Source organism: Neophocaena asiaeorientalis, unplaced genomic scaffold (assembly GCF_003031525.2).
Source record: "Neophocaena asiaeorientalis asiaeorientalis breed wild unplaced genomic scaffold, Neophocaena_asiaeorientalis_V1.1 scaffold82, whole genome shotgun sequence".
Lineage (NCBI taxonomy): Eukaryota > Metazoa > Chordata > Mammalia > Artiodactyla > Phocoenidae > Neophocaena > Neophocaena asiaeorientalis.
Genome location: NW_020173068.1, coordinates 10001448 through 10027993, shown reverse-complemented (window position 1 = coordinate 10027993; position 26546 = coordinate 10001448). Strand labels below are relative to the sequence as shown.

Here is a 26546-nt window from a genome sequence, read left to right as displayed (position 1 = left end):
ACCAGGCCATTTTCTTAGGATTCCATATACCTCTTTTTCTTATTTCTAATCACTGGCAACACTTTCAGAAAATAATGGCTTTGCATCCTATTCCACAAAAAGAGGGCTCTGTAGTTAAGTCAGTTTGTAATAGGCCATATACCTGCCCTCCTCTTGAGAAAGCCATGATGATAATTACCTCATTTCAAAGTCTGAGTAGTCCTGCAACAAAGAATCCTGTTTAAATTTATTTGATCCATTTCCCATGCTGAATGCAGAGACTTTTTTATGAATGCCTATTAAAAGCTCCACAGAACACACTGAGTGGAAATTTCAAACGTACCTATATTTGTTAATGAGCTTAAGTTTTAATGCTTTCAATTCACCACTGCATTAACTACCATCTCTCAAGGTACACCCAGGAATCTCCTGGCGGTCTAGTGGTTACAACTCCATGCTCTCACTGCCGAGGGTGCAGGTTCAATCCCTAGTCGGGGAACTAAGATCCTACAAGCCACGTGGCATGGCCAAAAAAAGTTTTTTAATTAGAAAAAAAAAAAAAAAGGAACGCCCTCTAATGCCTCCATATTCCCTGTAGAGAAATAGTCACATCACAGAGCACTGAACTCAGAAACTGAAAACCTGTGGGTAAATGCTTGTGTCACCATTTACCAATCATGTGACCTTGAATATGCTACTTCATCTGAGCTTCAGTTCCTTCACCTGAAAACAGAGAATAACAGCTGTCCAGTCACTGCATTGATGAGAGGGTCACCGATAGCACGTAGGAGATTATCTAAATCTGTAAACGGTTTCAAATAACAATGTTTGTTTGAGGCTTGGGCCAGAATTTTTACAACAAGACAGGAACCAGTTGTCCTGCCTGCTTCCCGGTCCAAATTATGGCACTAACCCAGCAAATAACCTGGTGACTGGAAGGGAATCCTGGTGCACACATGGAAACCCGCAGGCGTGCTCAGGATCTGGATGCATTAGCACGTGTCTGTGTGGCAGACAACACCCTCCCCTCTTCTGCTCCAGTCAAATCAGAAGGAGGAAGCCATCACCTAACTCTCTTCATTTCATCTGCACACACAAAGGAGACTAGACAAAAACAGGATTCCATAGGCATACCAATCCTGATTAGCAGGGTGTAGAAACCAGTCGCATTGCCTGCCACTGGACTAGGAATCTGGGATAATTGTCAGTGCCCTCTTTCGCCCCTACTCCAGGATATTAGATTGCTAAATCATTGTCAATACACCCATCTGATGAAATTAGGCTCATGGGGCCACTACAGTTAATATCAGGGTGAATCCAGGAATGAACACTGAGACCTCCTTCTCTGGTAGAGAAGAACAGAACTAAGGTCCTTGTTTAAATAGCTCAAGCTTTTTCTTTGAAAAAGACAAGCTAGAGCACATGAAGAAACCTGCAATTTCCGGCAAGTTTCCTCATTCAAACTATAGAGCTAGTGACATCAATATTCATATAGCTAAGGAAAGTATGGGGTACCCGCTTGTTTTCTGTCATCTTTTTTTATTTTTTTAATTTTTTTTTAAATTTATGGCTGTGTTGGGTCTTCGTTGCTGTGCGCGGGCTTTCTTTAGTTGTGGTGAGAGGGGGCTACTCTTCGTTGCAGTGCGCAGGCTTCTCATTGTCATGGTTTCTCTTGTTGTGGACCACGGGCTCTAGGTGCTCGGGCTTCAGTAGTTGTGGCTCACGGGCTCAGTAGTTGTGGCTCGCGGGCTCTAGAGCACAGGCTCAGTAGTTGTGGCACACGAGCTTAGTTGCTCTTAGATGTGGGATCTTCCCGGACCAGGGCTCGAACCCGCGTCCCCTGCATTGGCAGGCGGATTCCTAACCACTGCGCCGCCAGGGAAGCCCCCATCTAACTTTTAAACGGATATTTTCTCTTTTATAATTTGGATCATCTACTCCTCCACCCCAAGACTATTTTAAAAAAAACAAAAACTGCACTGATAGATATTAGGTGCATATACTTGTAACACACTCCTATAGTTAAACAGAAAAGTGCCAGAGAGAAGAAAAAAACAAAAAAACGGACACGAGCAACCACCAAACAAAAGTTGTTTACATCTGTTTAAAGCTAAGAACACAGATATCCTAAAGAAGAGATAAACACTTAAGAAACAAGAGTTTTGAGTTTTTTCCTAAACAGGATTTTGATCATGAAAACTAGCGTTCCAAACCTCGAAAACAATAGGGCATACAAACCTAGAAAAATGCAACACATATTTTATCTCTTATCTGAATTACCTGAGAACACTGAAACATTCTCTTGAAGAGAGATCAGTATTAAAATCGTGCCAAGAAACTGTACCCATAGTGTTGAAACCATAAAACCAAGACCTGGCTTATACATGATAAGAACAAAATAAAAATAAAGCATGTAAAATAATATGCAGTTTACAGAATTCAAAGAAAATCAGGGTGAAAGAAAGGCAGTTACGACAGGAGACATTCTATAAAGTGGGATGCTCTGACGATGTCTACTGCAAGCCCGGGTGAAGCCAGGCGCCCTGAACGTGTGGAGCGGTCACTGAGAGGAGGGATAAAGCGTGATTTCTCTAACAGCCAGCAAATTAGCTGATGATCTGGGAAAACTTCCAGAATTAAAACTGAGGTAGTTTTCAGTAAGGAACGTTCTCCTTGAAAGCATGGCCAGCGCGTGGTTGAGCCGGGACCTGATTCCGGCAAAGTGAATCTGCCGCTCTTTATTCAACTTTCTCAATGAGTCCCCAGAGCACAGATCCAAGTGGGGGGTGCTCCAGTACTTGGGGTGTCCAGGTGTGACGACGTCATTGGCTCTGAGGGAAGTCTGGGAGCCGATGGAGCTGGCCACAGAGCCTTGGGAGGACAGAGAGGCGGAAGACCTCAAACTGGAGGATCGCGACACAGACGTCTTTGATACTGCTGACCCCTCTTTAGCCTGGGTTTCCAGAAAGGAAAGGACATTCTCGTCCATGTCAGTCTGGGTGCCAGTGCACACCGTGGCCATGCTGGATTGTGTCCCCACGTCACTCATGCTCACGGTGGGCGTCTCCTCTCCTGGCTCTGTCTGAGTGGTGGCATCGGTCACCCTCCCGCCCTCCAGCCTGTCTCTGCGGCTGCTGAAGCAGCCCTCCTCGCTGATGGTGGAGGCCTCAGAGTCCTCACGCCCGGCCTCTGCCTGGCCCTCCTCACAGCCCAGCTCGGCCTTCCTGGGGCTGCTCGAGAGCCTTGCCAGCCGTAGCTGCAGCAGGTTGCCCAGTGTGAGCTCCTTGCACAGTGGTTTCTGGTTGATGAGATGGTCAAACCTACCGCTGATCCGGAAGCTGGACAGGAGTTTGGAGCTGATGGGCTTTGACTGTGCGTACAGTATTCGGAACTCCAGGTCAAAATGTTCAACCACTTGGCCGGACAGAATGACCAGGTTGCTGCTGTTTAATTTGCCATCCGTCCATGTAAAACTTGAGGATTAAAAACAAACAGAAGCTGGTAAGGATGAGCGATCTTCATTTACTTATTGTCAACCTGAATATAAAGCCCAGATATCCTGAGACATAAGTCACAACTCTGGTGACAGCACACCTACCATGTAGTGTGAATGCAAGTTGCCTTAACACAGTACATAACCTAGGAATGCGTTAACACAAGAGTAAAAAGGCCACTGTTCAACTAACAGGCTAAAATTTACACTCCTCAGCCTCAGAGTTGCTAAAAACTAGAAAGGGCTCCTAAAGCACTTAGGCCAGTGCCCTTACCATGAGAAGCGAGGAAGGTGCCTAGCGACGACACGGGGAAGCTGGTGGCAGAGCCTAGACTGGGCCCCGGTCCCTCCTCCATGCTGCCCTTTTCACAAAGGGAGACAGGACTGTCATTCTAACGATGACACTGTTGCTCAACGCACGTTTAGAGCTGACAAGTGGCCGTGCGCCCCTGCCTGTCCAGCGTACCTCCTCCTTCCCATGGTAACAGAACCCTGCCCCCTCCCAGCGCAGACAGCTTCATGTATGCACCCTCTCCAGTCACAACAGGGGTGGGCAGGTGAGCCAGGCTGGCCAGAGTATCCTATCCCCTGGGATGCGGGGACCTATGCAGGGTGGGCATGTGAGCTAGCGAGAGCCAGGGAATTTTGCAAGACTGATGCCAGTGCAGAGAGAAAGAAAGTCTCCCTCTTTGAGAAACAGCTACTGAAGGCCACGTGAGGAAGCCTGGATCTTTGCCTGCAAATGGAGAGCCTGACAGAGAATAAAGATCAACTAGAGAAAAGCAGAACCAGGAGACTGTGTTCTGATGAATGCATGGCCCCTACGTCAAGGTGAGCTGAAAACAAAGGGTCCCTTTCTACACTTTCAAATTATGTGAGCCAGTAAATTCCATTCTGCATACAGTAGTTTGAGCTAGCTTTCTGCACTTGAAGTCACCGCACTGATACAGAAATTCGTATCAGGAGTAGGGTGTTTTACATAAGAAATCATAAAACATAGTAGCAACTCTGTCTCTTGCAACCAAGAACCTAGGCTAATGCAAATTCACCTTGAGAGCTGCCTTCAAAGCCTGAAAAGAAAGAAATCCTCAGTGAAATCATGTAAACAGGACACCTAACACCAGGATTTTACAATGTCCTCAACAAATAGAAGCCATCCTCGTCCTCGTCCTCAATAGTAGCATATTTCATTTGTAGGGGGTAATTTTTATATTTTATATTTTTTTAGAACAGCCAAAAAACCATTTGGAGCTAAGTTTGGGTAATACAGATAAATCCTACTTCGGGTGAAAATCTAGTTTCCTCCTGTTATTTCCAAACATCTTATGAAAGAAAGTCTCCAAGAAGAGTTCAAGTTTTGTTCCAAGCAATGACAGTACTGTTTGAAAAGAAAGACACCAAGAGCTCCTTGATCTGCTGGCCTCATCTTGCACAAGCCTTTGCACACCCACCTTTACCCAGGGCTAACACATAGTTATCACTCAGGGATGCGTGCTTCTTCACAAATATGTTTTTCTGGGGCTTCCCTGGTGGCGCAGTGGTTGGGAGTCCGCCTGCCGATGCAGGGGACGTGGGTTCGTGCCCCAGTCCGGGAGGATCCCACATGCCGCGGATCGGCTGGGCCCGTGAGCCGTGGCCGCTGAGCCTGCGCGTCCGGAGCCTGTGCTCCGCAACGGGAGAGGCCACAACAGTGAGAGGCCCGCGTACCGCAAAAGAAAAAAAAAAATATATATATATATATACGTTTTTCTATCCCTCTTTTTTGAGGGGGGGGGGGGGTGGGCTGTGCAGCATGCAGGATCTTAGCTCCCCAACCAGGGATCAAACCCATGATCCCTGCAGGGGAACTGCGGAGTCTTAACCACTGGACCGCCAGGGAAGTCCCCGTTTTTCTTTTTTAAACTGTAGAGACACACTTCACATATAACATCAGAGTCTAACACAGAGGTGGCAGAACACACCACCATCAGAGAGACCTAAGTAAAAATGGTGTATCTTGGGCTTCCCTGGTGGCGCAGTGGTTGAGAGTCCGCCTGCCGATGCAGGGGACACGGATTCGTGCCCTGGTCTGGGAAGATTCCATATGCCGCGGAGCGGCTGGGCCCATGAGCCATGGCCGCTGAGCCTGCGCTCCGGAGCCTGTGCTCTGCAACCTGTGCTCCGCAACGGGAGAGGCCACAACAGTGAGAGGCCCGTATACAGCAAAAAAAAAAAATGGTATATCTTAACCTCTGGAGATTGGTGTTTACCACTCTTTGTCTCCACCCTCCATTCAATTTCCCTGCTCTCTACCCTCAGATGCCGTGCCAACGTGAGACTTCAAAGGTGAAGCCAGAAGCATGGATCAGTACTTTCTAGACTAAAGCACCAAATCACAAGGCTTGAAGCAAGGTGAAGGATTAAAGTAAGGGGGCTGCTTCAGCTGTGCCCTCTGCACTGAGGCTGATGCCTGCAACTGCCCTTCCCTTAAAGTGGGCAGGGACGTGGGGGGTCAAAGGCCCCAAGGAACAGGAGTTGAGACTGTTCCTGTCTCTGTTAACCCCCAATTCAACCACTGCAGTCCTGGCTGAGCCTTGAATCTAGGACTCCCTCACTACCGGGCCTCCAGGCAAGTTTCAGCCTCTGTACTTTAGGTTTGTGGACCACGAGGCAGGGGAGGGGATCCCAGCCCGACCACCTTCCAGAGGAGGAGGCTTTGATTAACAAGCTCACACACACACAGATGCACACATAGCAGAAGGCTTGCCCATAAAGGCTCACACTGAGAGGAAAAAGCAGCTTTTACCTTTATATAGCACACTTCCTCTGAAAAGTTTAGATTAATAAGCATGGACGAGTCGGAAACTCACCTGTAGGAGCCTGTAGCCACACGAATGCCATCAATCAGTGTGAACTTTTCATGAACCTTCCCAACAATTTTAGTTCCTGACCTTGCATAGTAAATATTTCCTGTAATCGTCCGAACTGTCATCAGCTGTTGGTGGGGGAAGTGGGAGAAGAAGAAATGAATGATCCAGTGAGCACATGATAAAAGAAGCCTTAGTTTACAATTCCAAACAGACAAGCTTACTAGCAGGTCAGTGGTTCACGGTCACCATTCAGTAACAACACCCACAGCACACAAGCCAGATGATTCTCAGGACTCAAGTAACGCTACTTAACATTTAGTTCATCTTCTTGCATGCTTTTTTATGCATGCATACTTATTTTTGAGACCTTCAGTTTATGTGGACACGTGCTCTAGAAGATTCACTTTTTGGAGACACTAAACAATAGAATCCAAGAAATGACTTTGAAACAAAATGTGGGGGGATAAAATCATCAAAGAAAACATGCCAGTGACAGATAACATTTTAACAAAGGTTTAAAGAAGCTAAGCTGATGTTTCTCCTCCTCTTTAGTTTAATAGCATTGCTAATAAATAATAGCCCAGGACTCCCCTGGTGGCACAGTGGTTAAGAATCCGCCTGTCAATGCAGGGTAGACGGGTTCGGTCCCTGGTCTGGGAAGATCCCACGTGCTGTGGAGCAACTTAGCCCGTGCGCCACAACTACTGAGCTCCCGTGCCACAGCTACTGAAGCCCGCACACCTAGAGCTGGTGCTCCGCAACAAGAGAAGCCACCACAGTGAGAAGCCCGCACACCGCCACAAAGAGCAGCCCTCGCTTTCTGCAACTAGAGAAAGCCCATGCGCAGCAACAAAGACCCAGTGTGGCCAAAAATAGATAAATAAATTTATTTTTTAAAAAAGTAATGATTAAACACTATAGCAAGACATAACAACATCGAAAGAAGTGAAAACCTTCATCTACACAAAAACCTGTACACAAATATTCATAGCAACTTTATTCATAACAGTAAAAAACTGGAAAGTACCCTAATGTCCTTCAGCGGGCGAATGGTTAAACAAACTATGGTTCAACCATACCATATGATACAGTTCAGCAATGAAAAGGAACAATCTATTGATAGACACAACAATTTGGACAGATCTCAAGGGCGTGAAAAAAAGCCAGCCTCAAAAGGTCACACACTGTATAATTCCATTTACATAACATTCTCTAAGTGACAAAATTACAGAGATGAGGAACAAATTAGTGGTTGCCAGGGGTGAAAGATGCAGGGGAGGGCACGGAGAGGGGAGTGGATGTGACTATAAAGATGTAGCATGAGGCAGATCTTTGTGGTGATTGAATAGCTCTGTATTCTGTTGGCAGTGGTGGGCACACATATGTATACATGTGATAAAATGGCACGAAACAATAGACACACATGGTACCCATGTCAATTTCCAGGTCCTGATATTGTGCTGTAAGTTACATAAGGTATAACTATTGGGGGAAACTGGGTGAAGGATACATGGAAACCTCTATGTACTATCTTTGCAATTTCTGTGAATCTATCGCTACTTCAAAATAAAAACAAAAGACAAAACAAAAAAATTAGGGCATAGCATAACATTGTTTCTGCGATATTCTTACCAAAATGCGTAATATGAATTTAACCATGGGGAAACATCAGATAAACCCAAATTCTACAGAAAACTGGCTAGTATTCTTCAAAAGCATCAAGACTGTAAAAGACACAGAAAGAGAGCAACAGCTCCAGATGAGAGGAAGCTAAGGAGAAATGACAACTAAATGCAAGATATGGTCCCAGATTGGATCCTGGATGAGAAAACCAGCATTCATGGAATGATGAGTGAAATTTATCATGTCTACAGAGTAGATAATAGTACTATATCAAGTTTATTTCCTGATTTTGGAATTTGTACTGAGGTTTGTAAGATGTAAACATTTAGAAAATTTGGGCAAAGAGTATCCAGGGATGCCTTATATTATTTTTCTAACTCCTTTGTAAATAAAATTATTTCAAAATGAAAATTAAAACAAACAGACAAAAAACCTAGAACCTTCCATAGAGGTGCACATGAAGCTGGCAGGGGAGGGCTTCCCGGGCGATCCCTGAGCAGAGCTTCAAAGGGTCAACATATAATAACAAGCATAAAGAATATCACTGTGGGCAGATTTCAGTGTGGTTTTGTGCATCTTTCCCTTTGGAACTTACCTGAATGCTATGTAGGCCTCTGTGATTGTGGTCAAAGCACTTTTTTTTTTTAATTTTTATTTTACATTGGAGTATAGTTGATTTACAATCAAAGCACTTTTGAGTGCCTGCACACAAACGTGTGACCAAGCTCCTGCAGGCAGGACACCCAACATTCTGGACCAGCCGCAGCACCAGGGCAAAAGAAGTCACCCCCACTTCTTCTGGTGAGGGGCAGGTTCACCAGCACACACAGGCCCTGGTGAGAGAAGCCTCCATGGCAAAGTGGTGCTTCCCGAAGAAGAAGTTAAGACATGATGAACATGGGTGAGGCCAAAAAGACAGATCTCCCTTCGACCCTTCCTAGAGGATCCAGACACCCACGAAGGCAGCAACCAACTCAGCAGGCAACTGAGTCAGCAAATCCTCCTAGATTTCTGCTGAGTGGATGAATCAGAGCCAGTCACTCGATCAAAGTCGTGGCCGGGCTATTCTGTGATCTTCCTGCTGCCCACACACAGCCTCAATTACAGCAAGAGCACCTTGAAATTAAACATCGACACCTTCAATTTCTTCACCAGGCTCTGCGGCAGAGCAGGTATGGACTAAACATCTGGTTAGATGACGATGCACTTTCCAGGCCTGACTTGCATTTCCCTTGGGTCCACCTGACACATTTTTAAATTGACTGTCAGGTCACAGGGCTGACTGTTTCATTCCGTCTCCAAGCTCCAAGGCTTACCTCCATCATGGATTTGCTTTTAAGCACTAGTGACAAGTTAGTAGCTACCTAATTAAACCCAATCCTGTTTCCTCTTGAGGGAGAACAACGAACATGAACTCTCAAGAGAAGTTAAACAGTCAAAATTGTGTAAACCAAATTGCTTGATAATAACAAGGCGGTAAGTTCATGTCCCCTGCGCGGTAGCCTATATAGAACCAAAGTCCAACCTCTTCATTCACTTTGCTCGTCGCCTTGTGTCCAGTACCTGGAACAATGAGTAGCTCAGAGTAGGTGCTCACATAGGTGAGAAACTAAGTTGATGAATTAAGGTGATGAACCAAGTTGATGAGTTAAGTTCTGAAGCTCTTAAGTTGCTTAATTTTTAAGAAGTGAATGGTGTAATAAATGACTATTTTTCTTGCCTTTCTACTAAAGAGAACAAGCTTGCTAAGTTACATAACCTTACATTTAAATACTTAAGCTCAAATTACTTTCATGCTCAGAGCAAAGGACATAAAAAGTCTAATTTTATAATAATGAGAAACGAGAGGCAGCATCTGACAGTGATTTAAGAACACTGGGGCTGCAGGCAGGCCGACAGATGGGGAAACTCCATCCCACTACTTTCTAGTTGTAGACACTGGGCTCTTGGTGTCACCACTTCCCAATATGAAACACAGGTATAACGCCACTCACCTGATGGGGCTGCTGTGAGGATTTAAGTTGCATAACATTGTCAAGAGCCTAGGACAGTGCCAAGGACACAGCAGGACTCCGTAAACGGTGGTCCTCACAATTAAAATTGGAGCCTACCAGTGCTGCAGTCAAAAGCAGCAGCTTCCAAGGCAGCATCTTGCCATCAACAGACAAGCTCCCCATTAAGAGGCATCGTGACGTGAGGGAGAGGCCAAGGTCTGAACCTGACTCTGTCTTTCTTTCCTGTGAGGCTTCAGGCAAACGACTTTTCTCACAGCCTCAGGTCCCTCCCTTACAACGGGGACACCACCACCAACGGGGAGGTCACAGATGCTCAGTCATTATTTGCTGATTGTGGTGAAACTAGAAAGAGTGTAACACAAACCTTTTCCTCTTCAGGATGAACTTTCATATCCATGCACATATCCAAAAACTGAGAGAGCAGGGCCTGGTCCAGAAGGATGTAGACAGCAACTCCCTGTTTCCGACAGATTTCCTGCAGGTCTCGGAAGATGTCAATGTCCGTGAAAACATCCATAACCACTGCAATCACCTAGGGTGTGGGGCAGAGAGAAGAGCCAGCGGTCAACCCACAAGGACACCACCTTACAGCTCGTTGTCCAGACTCTGGACCCCGTCTCAGAGCTGGGAAAGGATCCCTGTCCTACAATACTCTTCCTTCCTTCTCCTTCTGCGGTATCAGTTTTCCTCTCACCGTGGACTCTTGTCTGTCTCCAAAGACGCTCAGGCCACTGTATGCCACAAATCTGGACTTGACCCAGCCACTCTCCTCCACACTGCAAATTTCTCAAAACTATAGATTCCTCCACTACTTTGACCTCCTATGAACTTGTTCCATTCAACTCTCTTCCTTTACTAAAACCCCCGTCTCACAAGCTCAGCTCAGACCGGCAAGATATCTAGGTTCTGCAGCTAACCCACCATCATTTTAGACACGTGGCTTGTTGCCCATGTCTGTAAAACAGGTATGTAAAAACTTAAGAGTCTCTCTGAGGCCCCCCTTCTGGGTATACCAGTCTCCAAGTCTGATTTTATTGTCTGGTTTTGGATCATAATATGGTTTTCTATCATAATCTAGAATGGGCCACCTCATCCACCACCAACTCATGGCTTGGAACTGACTGAGCCAGGCAAGTCGATTCTCCCACCTCCTGACTGTTGCTGCGCATCACCTCTTCATGACGTCTGCTCCCTCCACCTGTCAGGATCTAACCTAATGGCTCCCAGAGCGCCAGCCCCTCCTCTGTAAAAGGTGGTATCTGAAGTTCTCTGGTATCTGTCCGCAGCGCAAGCCCGCAACAAGAGCACGGAAATACATCCTAAGGATGCTGCCCTGCAGCTTGGACCAGTCCTTTCTGCTCCCCAACGAGCCGGCTCCATTTGTGCCTCCTAATCAATTTTCCCCACTCAGCTCACAGTACAGTTAAGGGCCACCTCAGCCACGTGGCCTTGGGTAGATTACAGCTGCTTCGAAAGCCTGTTTCCTTCGTTGCAAAATAGATTTGTCGTGAGCATTAAATGACTAGGCCACATCAAATGCCCATACAAGAGATCCCTCTGGTATCTGTTCATTGATCTGCGTGACCAGTCCAGAGCTTAAGCCGTCCAGACAGTTCAGCGCAGGGAAACATCTCCCAGCTCCTGGCTTTCCTGCTTCAAGAGAGGCCGCTCCAGCAGCAAAGCCTCTAATCACACCCTCTGCAGGTTTGAAAGCATGGCCGTCAGCTAATTCCTGGCAGGTCTGCGGGGGAACCAAAACATGCGGGTCTCGTACAAGCCCCTGCATCGGGTCAGAGCCAGGACTGTCACCTTAGGAAACCGCTCCCCGAAGCCAAGGTTTGGAACTCTTCTGCAGGCTGGAGCTGCAATGTACCACCCTCCTCGTAACCTCATCAGCAAAAACATGAGTCTCTTCCAATCACATTAAATCCTTTCCTGAACGTTAAGGTGACTGACTTACAGGTCTGTGAGAGCAGAGGCCCCTCAACAGGACTGATTCATCTCTGGGGGCCCAGAGGACTCAGGCCAGTACCCGAGAGTCATTACCCCTTAAGTATTTGGGTATCAAAGAAGTGCAGAGGGGCTTCCCTGGTGGCACAGTGGTTAAGAATCCGCCTGCCAGTGCAGGGGACATGGGTTCAAGCCCTGGTCTGGGAAGATCCCACATGCCGCGGAGCACCTGGGCCCGTGCGCCACAACTATGGAGCCTGCGCTCCACAACTACTGAGCCCGCATACCACAACTACTGAGGTCTGCGTACCTAGAGCCTGTGCTCCACAAGAGAAGCCGCCGCAATGAGAAGCCCGCGCACTGCAAAAAAGAGTAGCCTCTGCTCACCGCAACTAGAGAAATCCCGCGTGCAGCAACGAAGACCCAAAGCAGCCCCCCAAAATAAATAATTTATTTATTTTTTAAAAAAGAAGTGCAGAGACAAAGAGACGATTTTACTGTCCATCTCTAACACCTCAGAGTCTTGTCCACCAGGAGGAGGGACCCAGAAATGCCAGCTCCCAGGAAGTCATTGCTGTGAGGGAGTCTGGGAAAGACAATTTATCTCTCTGGTTCCCTTTCTCTAATGTTGCCAAAGCCCCAGCTATGAGCTATTCTTGGCAACAGCTAAACCCCACTGGAGACAATGATATAGAAAATAAAAAGTGTTCCTTCTAAATTGGTGGCATCTTCAAAAGTTTATATCCTCCAATGCATTTTTATACATCCTATTTGGAGATGTATCTATCCCACTAATTCAGGCCAAACAACTTATTGGTTAAAAGGCAGAAAGGCGTGGGCACAGTTCCCAGCTCTGTGGCTTACTGCTGTGTGACTCTGGGCAAGTTGCTTAATCTCTCTGAGTCTCAGTTTCCTCCTCTGGAAGATACGGATAATATCATCTAGCATCCACATCACAGGGCTGTTGTGAGGATTAAATGAGACAAAGCATGGAAAGGGCTTCACTCAGGCATGAAATAGGTGTTCAAATGCAGCCAGCACCTCAGAGTCTACTGTGGGCTGAACCCTATGCTAGGTAGAAAGATGGCTATAAAGGATTCAACATGCACCTGACTTACCCACAAAGAGAGGACACAGGCTGCAGGGAAGGAAAATGATACTTACTGTAACAGGCAAGGAAATCAGGGGAACGCTTTCGGGGAGGGGGAGACAGTAAAGCATCTCCCTTGCAGGCGTAGACCCAACACAGGCCCTCAAATGTTTACCAAAGGAGAGAAAAGGAGGAATCCTGGAGGAGATGGCCTTTGAGTTGAATCAAACATCAGGACGGTTTGGACAGGGGAGAAGCAAAGGGGAGGGCATCCGGCAGGAAGCCACATGATGACAGAGGAAGATGCAGGAAATGATGGAGTATGTCCCAGTCTGGCTGGAGCGCAGAGTATGCACGAGAGGGAGCGGCAGGACGTGACTGAGAGACAGGTGAGTGTGCAGGAGCATGGAAGGCCTTGGACGCCAACCAAGGTGTCAGGATCATACAGGCCATGGAGGGGAGGAGGTTTAGGATGAGTGATGAGTTTAGTGATGAACCCAACAGGACAGAAGAAGCTGATGCTGGAAGATGTGGCCCCCCTCCTGCAACACAGGGCCACATACCTACGTACCTGAAACACAGTAGGCACTTAGGTAGCTTTTTAGGTTCAGCAAATGTTTAGGAGGACTAAAGAATAAAAATCAGTGATAGAGGTTTCGATGGTGGGCCAGGCAGGAAGCCATGAGGGTCACAGAGAAGGGAAAGAGGCCCGTGGGAAAGGTAAGCAATGTTCTCCCTGGGATGAGGGAGGAGAGATGGGGGTGGAGGGAGGCTGATTCAGGTCCACACAAACAGGAAACAGAAACAATCTTGAGAGAGAGAGAGGTTTTGAAACTGATTTTGAGGTGGCAGTAAAACCTCATAAAGGGGTTCTGAATACACACATGTGAGAATGAGTCGAGCTCATAAGACAAAGTGAGAGAAAATCAATCCGGGGTCAGTCCCTGTCCTCAGGAGAGACAGGAAGTGAGCACGACGGGGCCGATGGACGTGCACCCAGGTGCCACCGGGACACAGCCGAGGAGCTGGAGGGTTGCTGGAAGCAGGGCCCCAGGAGCGGGGCGCACAGCATAAGGCGCCTGCCAAACTGAATTTTGATTTATCATTTAACAAAACAATTGTGCAAACACCACCTCTGTTAGGTAGTGAGTCAGTATCTAATTTGCTGTTAGTTTCATTGTTTGGTTTTGAAGCTTCAACCTTTCCTGTGTGTTGAAAATAATTGGGTTTGAACGCCCACGGGGTACTTAGAGGGTAGATGGAGATGCTTATCCCTCTGACTCCCCCTGCATCCAACATCCCCTCCTCTTTCTAGAGCAGGACCTTTAAAAGACTTCTGGAGGAAGAACAGCCCTATGGGTGGAAGCAGTCAGCAGGAAGGCCCGCCTTCCTTCCAGACCCCATCCCCACTCCCCCTTACTCTCTGCCCTCAGCCCCACCCCACCCCACCCCCCATGCAACCAAGCCCGGAGCAGCTGAACTAGACCTGGGGCTTCTTAAGTCTGTGAAGGGACAGACTCTTCTCTGAACAATGACCTGGGCTCATTTGCTAGCCAGCTGAGTGTCTGCTTTGCAGAGCTGGCCACATCTCCTAGGTGTTGGCGTCCATGCTGCAGGCTGCTGGGCCCTAGAAGAGCACCGGGACTTGAAAGCAGTCATCACTCCCACTCCCTGAGTCGTACTGCGGGATGGACAAAGGAGAGACACATGGGCAGGTGGGCATCCCATGCTCATCAAGTGCCCACATGGTCACGGTGGGTATTGCCCTGTCCCAGCCTATGCTACAAAGAGCCTACCCGCTCTGCTAGAGGTGGAAAGCTCTGCAAGTGGTGGCTTGTGAGTGTCCAATCCAGGGTCAAAAGCCCATCTGCAACTCAGCGCACGTTGGTCCTAACATGACACCTAAAGAGGAAACACCCAGCTGTCGGAGCCTGGATGGTTGGTCTGCTACCAGTCCCCATGCTGTTCCTGCTCTTCTCCAGCCACATCTACAGCAGCCACTCCTGCACCAAGTCCCATGTCATCATCGCAGGTGACAAAACCTCAAGCCTTTCCTCCCTCAGTCACTCCTAACCGTCCGTCGATGATTTATACCATGGGACCCGGTGATCCACGTGGTTACAGGTAGCAGTCCCCAGGGTATTCTGCACAGACCCTGTGTATGTTACTTTTCACACAGAACTGAAATCTTTTCTGTTTGCCAGAAGCTCTAAAGAGGTATCCTGAGATTTGAAAACCCCGTTAATTGTTATCTCCAATTTACTGATAAGAAAAATAAAGCGTGCAGAGGTTCGGTGACTTGTTCAAGGTGACACACTTAGGCAAACACAGGAGCTGGAATTTCAGCCCAGCTGACCCCAGAGCTACCTATTAAAAAGTGTTAGATTGGGACTTCCCTGGCAGTCCAGTGGCTAAGGCTCCGTGCTTTCAATGCAGGGGGCACAGGTTCGATCCCTGGTCAGGGAACTAAGATCCCACATGCTGCACGGTGCGGCCAAAAAAGAAAAAAAAAGTGTTAGATTAAACATTATTGCAAACAAATCTAATGTTCCGTCTTCAAATGATTGAAAGCTTAGACTAAATCCTGGAAGGATCAGTAGAGTATTGCATAAAGTATATGAGATTGAGCCCATCACAAAGGATGATCACTAAGAACACAAAACAACTTGCAGAGCGAACGTCAGGTACCTTGAAATGCCCTAGGACAGCAGGCACTTCTTTCTGCGGGCAGTTTTGCTGACTAACTCTGAACTGACTAAATCAGGAAACCTTGGGAGGCACAGATGCTACGTGAACAGGCTACAGAGCTAGACCTGGACGTGGATGCAGGCTCCTCCACTTCTCATCACCATGTTCCCTCTAGCAAGTTACTTCCATTCTGTTGGCTTCTATAACATGCAAATAATGCTACCCACCTTGTAGTGTTTGCAGTAGGTTTGGTCAAGAGAGAACACTTGACAGTTCCTGGCACCACAGAAAGCCCTTATATGGCAGCTGTCATAGTCTTAGTCCTAATTCTGCCACCGACCCTGGCCAAGTCATTCTACCTGAGCTCGGCATCCTCAAACACAGCTCCTCCGAGCTCTATCATCTGATTCACACACCCTCGATGGGCGGGGCAGGGCTCTGAGCAGGCACTTGAGCAGCCTCGAGGGGCTACTCAGGGTCGGTCATTCCTGTTCTCATTCCAGCTCTTCCTCTGCCTGGAGCAGGAAGTCTGTGTCACTCACCCCTTCTCACTGCACCTCAGTTTCTCTCCCTTCCCACCCATGGTCATAAAGCAAGGACACATGTGAGAGATGCTTGGAATTCTACCAAAGGTCTACACACGTGCAAAGATGCATCAGCCTGTCTGGTGGTCAACAAGAGCCTGCCTGCTGAATTGATCACGCTGACTGAGTGACACCCGACTCGACTTCATTCAAGTCCCCAGGGCTCCTGCCTCTTCTGGAGACCTTCTTGCCAAAAAAAAAAAAAGACCTATATTTTCACCCCATGTATGTATTACAGATTTTTAACAGAACAGAAATTTTCTCCTGGAAGTTTCTTTTAACATCTTTAAATAATGGGGCTTCCCTGGCAGCACAGTGGTTAAGAATCCGCCTGCCAATGCAGGGGACACAGGTTCCAGCCCTGGTCGGGGGAAGATCCCCCATGCCATGGAGCAACTAAGCCCGTGCACCACAACTACTGAGCCTGCTCTCTAGAGCCCGCGAGCCACAACTACTGACCCCACGCGCCACAACTACTGAAGCCCAGGTGCCTAGAGCCTGTGCTCCACAACAAGAGAAGCCACCGCAACGAGAAGCCCGCGCACTGCAGCCAAGAGTAGTCCCCACTCACCACAACTAGAGAAAGCCCGCGTGCAGCAACGAAGACCCAACGCAGCCAAATATAAATAAATTTATTTAAAAAATTAAAATCTTTCAATAATGATCTTGATATCAACATCAGGGTTTAAAGACAAAAAGAACATCAATTTCCACAGCAAAACCTAAATTCATTCGTGCGTGTTGTCTTCTCTTCAAAAAAAAAAAAAAGACCTATATTTTCACCCCATGTATGTATTACAGATTTTTAACAGAACAGAAATTTTCTCCTGGAAGTTTCTTTTAACATCTTTAAATAATGGGGCTTCCCTGGCAGCACAGTGGTTAAGAATCCGCCTGCCAATGCAGGGGACACAGGTTCCAGCCCTGGTCGGGGGAAGATCCCACATGCCATGGAGCAACTAAGCCCGTGCACCACAACTACTGAGCCTGCTCTCTAGAGCCCGCGAGCCACAACTACTGACCCCACGCGCCACAACTACTGAAGCCCAGGTGCCTAGAGCCTGTGCTCCACAACAAGAGAAGCCACCGCAACGAGAAGCCCGCGCACTGCAGCCAAGAGTAGTCCCCACTCACCACAACTAGAGAAAGCCCGCGTGCAGCAACGAAGACCCAACGCAGCCAAATATAAATAAATTTATTTAAAAAATTAAAATCTTTCAATAATGATCTTGATATCAACATCAGGGTTTAAAGACAAAAAGAACATCAATTTCCACAGCAAAACCTAAATTCATTCGTGCGTGTTGTCTTCTCTAAGTTTCATGGGCTCTTATAAAATTAGCAATTTAAGTATCAGATTAAATTGCCGATGGAGCCTCTATCTGCAGAGAGTGGCCTGGGGCCCCTCTGGGAAGGCAGCGGTGGGTAAACCAATTTTTCAATGGCCCCAGGGGTGCAGGGACCAGCCACATACAGCAACATTTCCTCTGCACTATTCTAGCATGAAGTACACAGGCGGGCTGGGCTTTTTCAAAGGGAGGGGAAAGCATCAAGAGACGTTTTGTGGGGGGAAGGGGCTTATCATCGTGAGTTATTTTTTTTTATAATTATGTAAAACATCTGCCTGGCTCCCAAGTCCAATCGACAAAACAAGCTACATCCAGAGACACCTAGCTTCCATCCTTGTCCCTTCTCTTCTGCCGTCCCCACAAAGATAATAACTTCAACTAGCTTTGGGTTTCTCCAATTTTTTAAAAAATATAAATAAAAGTATGCATGTGTACACATACTCATTTATGTTACTAAACGAGTACGTATATGTGTGTATGTGTGTATACATATGTATATGTATATGCTCATATCCCCCCTGTAGATAAAAGGCAGTGTATGATACGCGTCGTTCTAGACCAGTGCTGTCCCAGCAGAAACTTCTTAGATGGTGGAGGTTCTGTATCTGCACTGTCCATGGCCGCCACTAGCCATAAGCAGTGATTAAATACTCGATATATGACTAGTGCAATAGAGGAACTGAGTTTTTTAATGTATTTCCTTTTTTTTTTTTTTGCAGTACGCGGGCCTCTCACTGTTGTGGCCTCTCCCGTTGCGGAGCACAGGCTCCGGACGCGCAGGCTCAGCGGCCATGGCTCATGGGCCCAGCCGCTCCGCGGCATGTGGGATCTTCCCGGATCGGGGCACGAACCCGTGTCCCGTGCATCGGCCGGCGGACTCTCAACCACTGCGCCACCAGGGAAGCCCTGTATTTCCTTTTAAGTCACATAAATTTAAATAGCCACAGGTGGCCAACGGCTGCTGCATTGGTCACTGCGGTTCTAACCACTTAATCGTAGGAAACAGAGCTAGTGCTCATCCCTTTTCAGAGCTGCTAGGCGCTGCACTGTGCAGAAGGATCCGTTTACTCACCAATCTGCCACTGACGGATGTTTGAGCCCTTCCAGCCTTTTGCTGTTATAATCAGTGCTGCAACAAACAGCCAACTGCATAGGCCTATTCATATTTTTCGCCAGTGTATCTTTCGGACAGATACACAGGCATGGAACTGCTAGGTCAATGGGTAAATACAACTGAAATTTTGCTGAATATTGCCAGATTCCCCTCCAGAGGTTCTATCATTTGCATCCGGACTTTAAAAAAGCCAGCAGGCCTACTACGTTTCTTCCTGAGAGAACTTATCCTTTATCCATAAAGGAACCAGAGAATAATTCTGCAGCTTCTCTACTGCCCAATGGATGCCAGGTGAAAAGAATAAAGAAATGAAATGGCAGACAGAAAACAGAATAGTGGTTGCTGGGGGCTGAGAGGAGGAGGGAATGGCGAGTTATTGTTCAGTGGGAACAGAGGTTCCTCTTGGGAAGATGAACAAGTTCTGGACCTGGATGGTGGTGATGGTTGCATGTGGTGATGGTGAATGTCCTTAATCCACTGATCTGTACACTTTAAAAAAGTGCTAAATTTTGTTACATATATTTTACCACAATTAAAAAGAAGAAAGAAATGAAATGGTGAAAGACTCAGAAATCCTTAACCTGACACATAGAACCAAAAGGAAGGGATAAAAAGCAGCCACACTTAGTCTAGTGGGCAGCATCTCACGCATCGGTGAGATTTCCTAGGACAGTGGTTCTCAACCAAGGGCAATTTTGCCCCTCAGAGGACATCTGGCAATGTCTGGGGACACTTTTTAAAATTGTAAAATATATAACATATATAATATTTCCATCTTAACAATTCCTAAGCATACAATTCAGTGGCCTTAATTACATTTGCAATGTCGTCAGCCCTCACCACTATCTGTTTCCAAAACTTTTTTATCACCCCCAACTGAAACTCTAACCACTAAAGCAGTAACTCCTTCTTCCCCTGACCCCCTCCCCAGGGGAGACATTTTTGAATGTGATGACCATTTTTTGGCGGGGGCCAGTGCTTCTGGCATCCACTGGGTGGAGGCCAGGGATACTACTCAGCATCCTACAATGCACAGGACAACCCCTCAGAACAAAGAGCGTTATCCCGTCCGAAACGTCAATAGTGATGAGGTTGAGAAAGCCTGCCCTGGGTTCCGAACAGGAACTGCTCACACTGCACACGTTCAATTGCAACTCAGAGGAGGACTGTGCAAGGCCAGGAGGGCCTTAATTTGGATACATCCACGTGCACACCAGGGGCCTCCAACAGATTCCTCAGCTGTTACTCCTCCTAGGAGGCAGGACTCTTTGTCAACACAACGACAGCTTTTTACAAATGCTCAGGTTATCAAAAGGATGCCCAAGGGTGAGGTCATAGCAAAAGTGCCCCTTTGGAACAAAAGCTGTAGGGAATGGGCGGCTGGTAAGAGCGATGGCTCTGGAGAGTGCAGGACCTCCTAGCAGGGTGAGCTTTGTCTGTGAGCTCCCATCCAGACGCTAGGAATATCCCAAGAGCCTCGGCAACAGCACATCACCAAGTAAGGGCACACAGCACTTCCAGGCAAGGTCTCCACTCCCAGCCGATCTGTGGGGGCCAGAGCCCAGCCCAACGCTGATTCACATGGCAACAGAGACAAAGAAATGAATGACTCATCAACAAATACAGTAGTACAGGGATAGATTCTAGAGTATGTGTGTAAGGGGGAAATCCTGTGTAGTTCAAAATTCTCCTAAGAGCAGACATCTCAGCTCTCAAGAAGTCCAAAGGGGGGAAAAAAAAAGTCCAAAACAGTACTTCCTCCAGCTTTGGTGAAGCTCAACTGAGCACCGAGTCAGCTTGTATTCAGAAGCCATGCTGTACATAAATCGTGTGTTTCTAGGTGCTGTACCTCACTCAACGCAGCAGACCCACGCTTTGAAAGGTGCGCAGAAACTGAGCCAACGGCAGAACTGGCAGGTTCACAGCCCTGGTCCCACCTACCCTGGGACAAGTCCTTGCTGAGCAGAGAGGCAGGCAAACTCACTTGCTGAATGATCAAAGGTGCACGTGAGAGGTCTCCGCTGTACCTACTGAGCACTATTCGGTGCCAGAGGCCCTACAAGCCTAAACGGCTCAAAAGCAACATGAGTCCTGGATGAGGACCCATCCCAGAACCATCCGTTGAGGCCGCAGAGCTAGGATCAGACACCACCATTTACCAAGTGAGACTGGCTTCTTGTGCCTGTACCCTGACCACTCCAGTCTCCTTCCTGCCAAGGGGAGAGCTAGTCCTGTCATCATCATTTTCCTTTTTCTTCAATATGCAACATGGAAATTAAAAGTTCAAATCTTAAGGAACCCTTAAAAAAAACCCAGCTTATTGAAAACTACCAAAGCACCAACCCTCCCTCATGGCAGGGGGCCCTGTGGAGTGGTGAGTGGTCGAGAGCCCGGGCTCAGGGGCCAGGCAGACGGGCTCATGCCCAGCTCTGTCCCACACTAACTGTATCTTGGGGAAGCTACTTATCGTCTCTGTGCCTGGTCTCTTCTTAATTGTGGCCTCCTTTTAGGTTGGGGAGGGTTAACTGAGAGAGTCCAGGTAAAGGGCTTAGCACAGAAACTGACCCTTTAAAAGTGCTCAATCACACCGTCAAGCGCTTTTGCCATATGAACACAGATGCAGAATGGCTTCTCATCTCATCCGGAAACAGCCTGAGACCTACATCTCCACAGTCCTCGCCGTCACAGGTACCGGACTTCAAAGGATGTATTCGGAGTGACACAGCCGCTCCTGTGTACACAACCCACACCTCTACCTGGAGCAGCCGCACTGGACCAGCCACCAGGTTAGCTCTCTAACACTTGTCTCCTCCACAGATTTCCGTCCACCTGGGGACAGTGACGCCTCCTTACCTCCACATGGCACAAGGCAGAGCGTGGTGGCTGATAGCGGTTAAGAGATGCTGTGCCTCGGTTTGAGTCCTGGCTCTGTCATTCCCTGGCTGTGTGACCTCGGGGCAACTTAACTTCTCTATGCCTCAATTTCACCAGCCGCAAAATGGAGCTAATAATCGCACCTACGTTAGGGTTACTTGGAACAGTGCCCGGCAGAGAAAGCATGATTATGTTTTGGGGTTTTGGGTTTGTTTTTTTTTTACATAAAAGAGATGGTGTCTGAGACCTCAAGTTTAGCGTGTCTCAAATCCCACTCACCTCCCCATCCCTACCCTCAGTCTCATTCTTCTCCTGTATTCTAATTTCGTGGCATCACCACTCACCCAAGCTAAAAAAACTCAATTCTTCCTATACCTTCTCCTTGGCCTTGCCTACTTTCCTGCCCTCTCTCTCACTACCCTTCCTAAGTAGTGACATGACCAAGTCCTGTCAATTCTACCTAAAATTCTTCCCCTGCCCGAGCCCCAGCACTGCCTTAGCACAGACCCCCTTCTCACGTGTAGATCCCTAAGCCCCTCCTTACTACCACCTCTACTCCAGTCTCGCCCCTCTCTAACCCATCCCCCTTCCTGCTCTCGCCAGCATTTACTGCTCAGGAACCCCAATCTGATCAGCTCCTCTCCTCCCTTTAAACCTGCGATGGCTCCCCACTGCTCCTTCCAGTAGCGTGCGAAGCCCTCGACAGTCTGCGTCAGTCTTTCCCTTCAGCCTCCTCTCCTACCATTAACTCCCACATACTCTCTGCTCCAGCTGTGAGGAACCTGGCTGCCTCCCAAAAGGCCAGGTGTTTTCACACTTCTGGGCCGGTCCCTATCCTCTGGTCTGGCAAGCCCCACCCATCCTCTTGGACCCAGCTCCAAGGTCACCATCACCCCTAAAGCTTTCTTCAGCCTGCAGCAACTTCCTCACTGCTTCCCGCCAGCAGACCGTCAACTCTCAAGTGCAAGCAAGGATCGTGTCCTTCAGCTGTGGCCCCAGCCCCTGGAGCACAGTGTCCAATACACAGTAGGCTCTGAATAAGCAAGCAATCTGGCATATGGCAGAGACACTGAAAATACTCATCAGATTTAAAGGTAACGTACCACCTTTCTCAGTTAAAACTGCCCACCTGGGCAGTTTTCCAAATACAGAATCTTGAACATATAAGTGTGAAGCTGGACTAGGGCACAGAGCACGGCAGGAGGTTCTACCCAGGAATGCATTACAGAATGCCTACAAGACAAAGGTGTCTGAGCATCAGCCTTGAGCCCCTTCTAAGACCAGCATGAGTTGATGGACAGTCTTCCCTCTGGTCTTAGCTCCAGTGCCCCTCCACTACCACTAAAAATTGGATGTAAGCAAGAGGATAGGGCAATTCTCTCTTTCTTGAAGACCCGTTCATTACTTTTCTCAAGTTCCAAGTGCCCAAGTTCTCCCCCTAGACGTGATCGTTGGGAATGCACACCTATCCTAAAATGGTGTCTTTTTCCATCTTTTCAATCTTCCCGCTGAACCCACAAGTGTCTGTTGCATCAAAAGGACCCTCAGCACACCCAAAGCACCGCAAGACTGAGAATAGCCTAGCTGGAGCCCACAAAGGCAAGGCACTAGCCTACCGTACCCCCTACCCACTGCAACCCCACCATCAGGCAAAGAGCACCCGGCACAGGGACACTGGTAAGTCAGGGCTTGTCCCTTCTTGGCTACTTCAACTGCCTTGATGCACAGATATCATAACCACAGTTAGACACACTCAGGTAGGAGCCCTACCAAGTCTTACCGTGGCCTGGGGCTTTACCTGCCATGTCTCTGGCACAGGCAGACAGCCAGGAAGCTGGGCACTGCCAGTCAGCAAGCGAGGTGGCATTTGATCATGGCTCTGGAGGAATGAGTCTGCTGCCACACCCTACCCACCCCTCCCACCTTCTGGATTGCATTCTTCCTCCCAGACCCCTAGTACCCAGCACCCTGCTGCAGTCTCATCCTGGCTGGCAGAGAAACAAAACCTCCCACTGCACCCCAATACCTTGTCACACTAAGAGTCAGACAACTGCACCAAAACCCACTGTGAAGAGAGAGATGACTGAATGCAGGGGTATCTGCATTTTTTTTTCCAGTTTATGAAAACGCAAACTCCCTTCCCCACCCATTCACTGAAGGAGCAACTTCCTCTCCAGGCCTGCAGGAGGAAAAAGGGTCGGGGGTCACTTTGCCACTCTGGTACGTATCTGCTTTCTACAACAAAAGGCACGTGCAGGTGACTAGCAATGATAGACTCCTAATGCCCCGCAGTTGTCTCTGGGGACAACTTTCAGGAATTTTCCCCTAGGTTATGCGCTTCTTAGGTATTGCATCTCCTAAGAAGCTCCTGAAAGCGGGATCTAGAGTTGGCTGACAGCCAGTCTGACAACTGGTTTTAACTGAAAGCTGCAACTAGCAGGACTTCTGATCACCCTCCCAGGGAATGTGAATGTTAGGAGTTGGAACTTGGGCACAATCCGCCTTCTTGGGGACCGAGACTCCTCCCACTCTCCCCTGCCACGAGAAGCGGCCAGGGAGGAGATCGGGGATCCGAGGGGATACACGCAGAGAGGGGCGAGCCGGCACCCCGGGACCACCCGGCTCGCGCTCCTAGCAGACCTCAGTTTCCCGTTTTTGAAGGGAGTGTCCCGTCGGACCGGGGACCGAAGTGACCCGAGGAGCCGGGCCGCGGCGCTCACCTCTCGCGCCGAGCGGAGCTGCTGGCGCAGCGCGTCCTTGCAGCCATAGGGGCCGCGGGCGCCCGTGCCGCGGGGCTGGAAGTGCGCCTCGACGCGTGTGGCCCCGCGGTAGGCGCCCTTATAGAAGGAGGGCCAGCCGAGCTCCAGCAGCGGCGGCTCCAGGTCCGACTGCTCGGGGAAGTAGGTGCCGGAGGAGCAGTCGTGCGACGAGCCGAAGGAATCCTCGGGCCCCGCTGCCGCGCCCTCCTCGCCGGGCCGCTCGGCCGCGCCTAGGATGGCGCGCACCTCGTCGGGATTTAGGAAGCGGCCGAGGCGCTCGCGTCGCAGGAAGGCCGCGAAAGCGTCGGGGCCGCCCGCCACCAGCTCCTCGAGCGCCAAGCGCCGCTCCTCGCTGTACAGCTCGGCCGGGTTGGGAGGCCCGCACGGCGACAGGCACGCTGCGGGCAGTTCGTCCAGGCCATCGGACCGCAGTGCCATGGCGTCGCTCTGACACAAGACGGCTCGGACCACCACGGCAATGCAGGACGCTTTATAGGCACCTTTGAATCTAACCGGCCCGCGCCATTGGCCGCGCCGCCCCTCCCTGGCTCTCCCATTGGCTGCCTTGTTGTGACGGCAGAGTCCGGAAGCAGTGCACGCCTCTACGACTCCGCCCCCTTAAGTGCTATTGGCTGCCCCGCGGCGCGGCCCGGCCCGGCCCCGCCTCGCCCCGCCCCGCAGCCCTGCCCCACCCAGCGCCTCCGTAGAGGCCCGGGACTGCGGCTGAGACCACGTTCTTGCTCCGTGGTTGCTCAGCGGAATTTAGTCTTGGCGACTACGTTCCTGTTCCGAGGTAGCGTTCCTGCTATGGTCCTGCGGGGAGCCGAGTTCATCAAGATCAACTAGAGAGCAGATGTCAGGCCTGAGTGGCCGTGGTACCCAGATGTCAGGCCTGAGTGGCCGTGGTACCCGGGGCGGTACCACGGGGCGGTACCACGGGGCGGTACCACGGGGCGGTACCACGGGGCGGTACCACGGGGCGGTACCACGGGGCGGTACCACGGGGCGGTGGGGCAGGCAGGGAGCCCGAACTGAAGCCGGAGAGCCCGACCACAGGCATCCTCGCGCTCCCCCTGCCGGCCGCCCCACAGCGCGGCCCTACAAGGCCCAGGGAGGTCAGAAATGTGAACTGGGAGGAGAGGCTGGGACCTGCTGGGGCACACTGACCCCACTGACCGTGCTTCTCCGGGTCTCTCAGAGCTTGGGTGAGGCCAGCCACTCCCCAGTATTGAAATCATTCATTCATTCGTTCAAAAATACCGGTCCGTCATAATAGCCACTCCTTTGATTACACCTTCAGGTAGCTTTCTCTTCTCTCACCTGATCGTTTTCTTTCATTTTTAAGATTTATTTTTTTGAAGATTTATTTTTTTGATGTGTATTATTTTTAAAGTCTTTATTGAATTTGTTACAATATTGCTTCTGTTTTATGTTTTGGCTTTTTGGCCGCCAGGCATATGGGATATTAGCTCCCCAACCAGGGATGAAACCTGCACCCCCTGCATTGGAAGGCCAAGTCTTAACCACAGGACTGCCAGGGAAGTCCCTCACCTCCTTGTTTTTTGCCTGGCAAAACCCCAAACCTGGTTAAACCCCACTCTCCACCTACTTTCCTCCTGCACCCAGGCTGCCGTACAGTGCAGGGGAAAAGAAAGACACAGTCATGCCCACCAGCTGTGCCTGAAATTCATGGTCTCAAGTGGGCCTTTAAGGTTGCCTGCTAGCCTCTATTTCCCTAACTTCTCTCTACCTTTTCCTCTCTCATTCTTACTTTTAGAGTTTGCTTTCTATTTCACTGAGAAAATGATAGCAGTCAGGGAAGATAGTTCCACATGCTCCCACCACATCTTCCTACCTGTTTGCATCTCTGCCCACATACTGGGCCTTCCGTTACTATGGATGAGCTGTCTGTGAGCCTATCTAATGCCAGTCCTTCCATTTGGGCAGTAGTTGCCAATCCCCTTACTACTAACCTATGTCTCTCCAGCAATTCCCTCCTCTCCTGGATCATCAATTTCCCTGCTTTACTGGTTCATTCCTATCAGCATGCAAACATGCTGTAATATTTTTCATCCTGCAAACAACACTCATGACCCTACATCCCTCTAGAGCTTCCTCCCCATTTCACTCTCACTTTTATAGCATAAAGCCTCAAACAACTTGTCTATACTTGCCATCT

At 48.9% G+C, this 26546-nt stretch overlaps 1 protein-coding gene across 1 annotated transcript; it reads right to left on the bottom strand.

Annotated features, from left to right (window-relative positions):
- Nucleotides 1-1927: 1927 nt before the first annotated feature.
- SACK1D (scaffolding CK1 anchoring protein D) lies at nt 1928-24805 on the bottom strand. Its single transcript, XM_024743161.1, has 4 exons — nt 24329-24805; nt 10324-10491; nt 6322-6446; nt 1928-3452 (listed from the first exon to the last, which is right to left on the bottom strand). Exons 1-4 carry the CDS (start codon nt 24803-24805, stop codon nt 2540-2542), a joined length of 1683 nt encoding a protein of 560 aa, XP_024598929.1. The 3' UTR covers nt 1928-2539.
- Between the last annotated feature and the right edge of the window lie 1741 nt (nt 24806-26546).

What these genes read in the sequence shown, in the direction of transcription:
- SACK1D (XM_024743161.1), bottom strand. Translation starts at nt 24,805, where the DNA reads ATGGCACTGCGGTCCGATGGCCTGGACGAACTGCCCGCAGCGTGCCTG. An exon ending in TTCATCCTGAAGAGGAAAAG is followed by an intron (nt 6,447 to 10,323) that starts GTTTGTGTTACA and finishes CCCCACCAACAG; the next exon opens with CTGATGACAGTTCGGACGAT. An exon ending in GTGGCTACAGGCTCCTACAG is followed by an intron (nt 3,453 to 6,321) that starts GTGAGTTTCCGA and finishes TTAATCCTCAAG; the next exon opens with TTTTACATGGACGGATGGCA.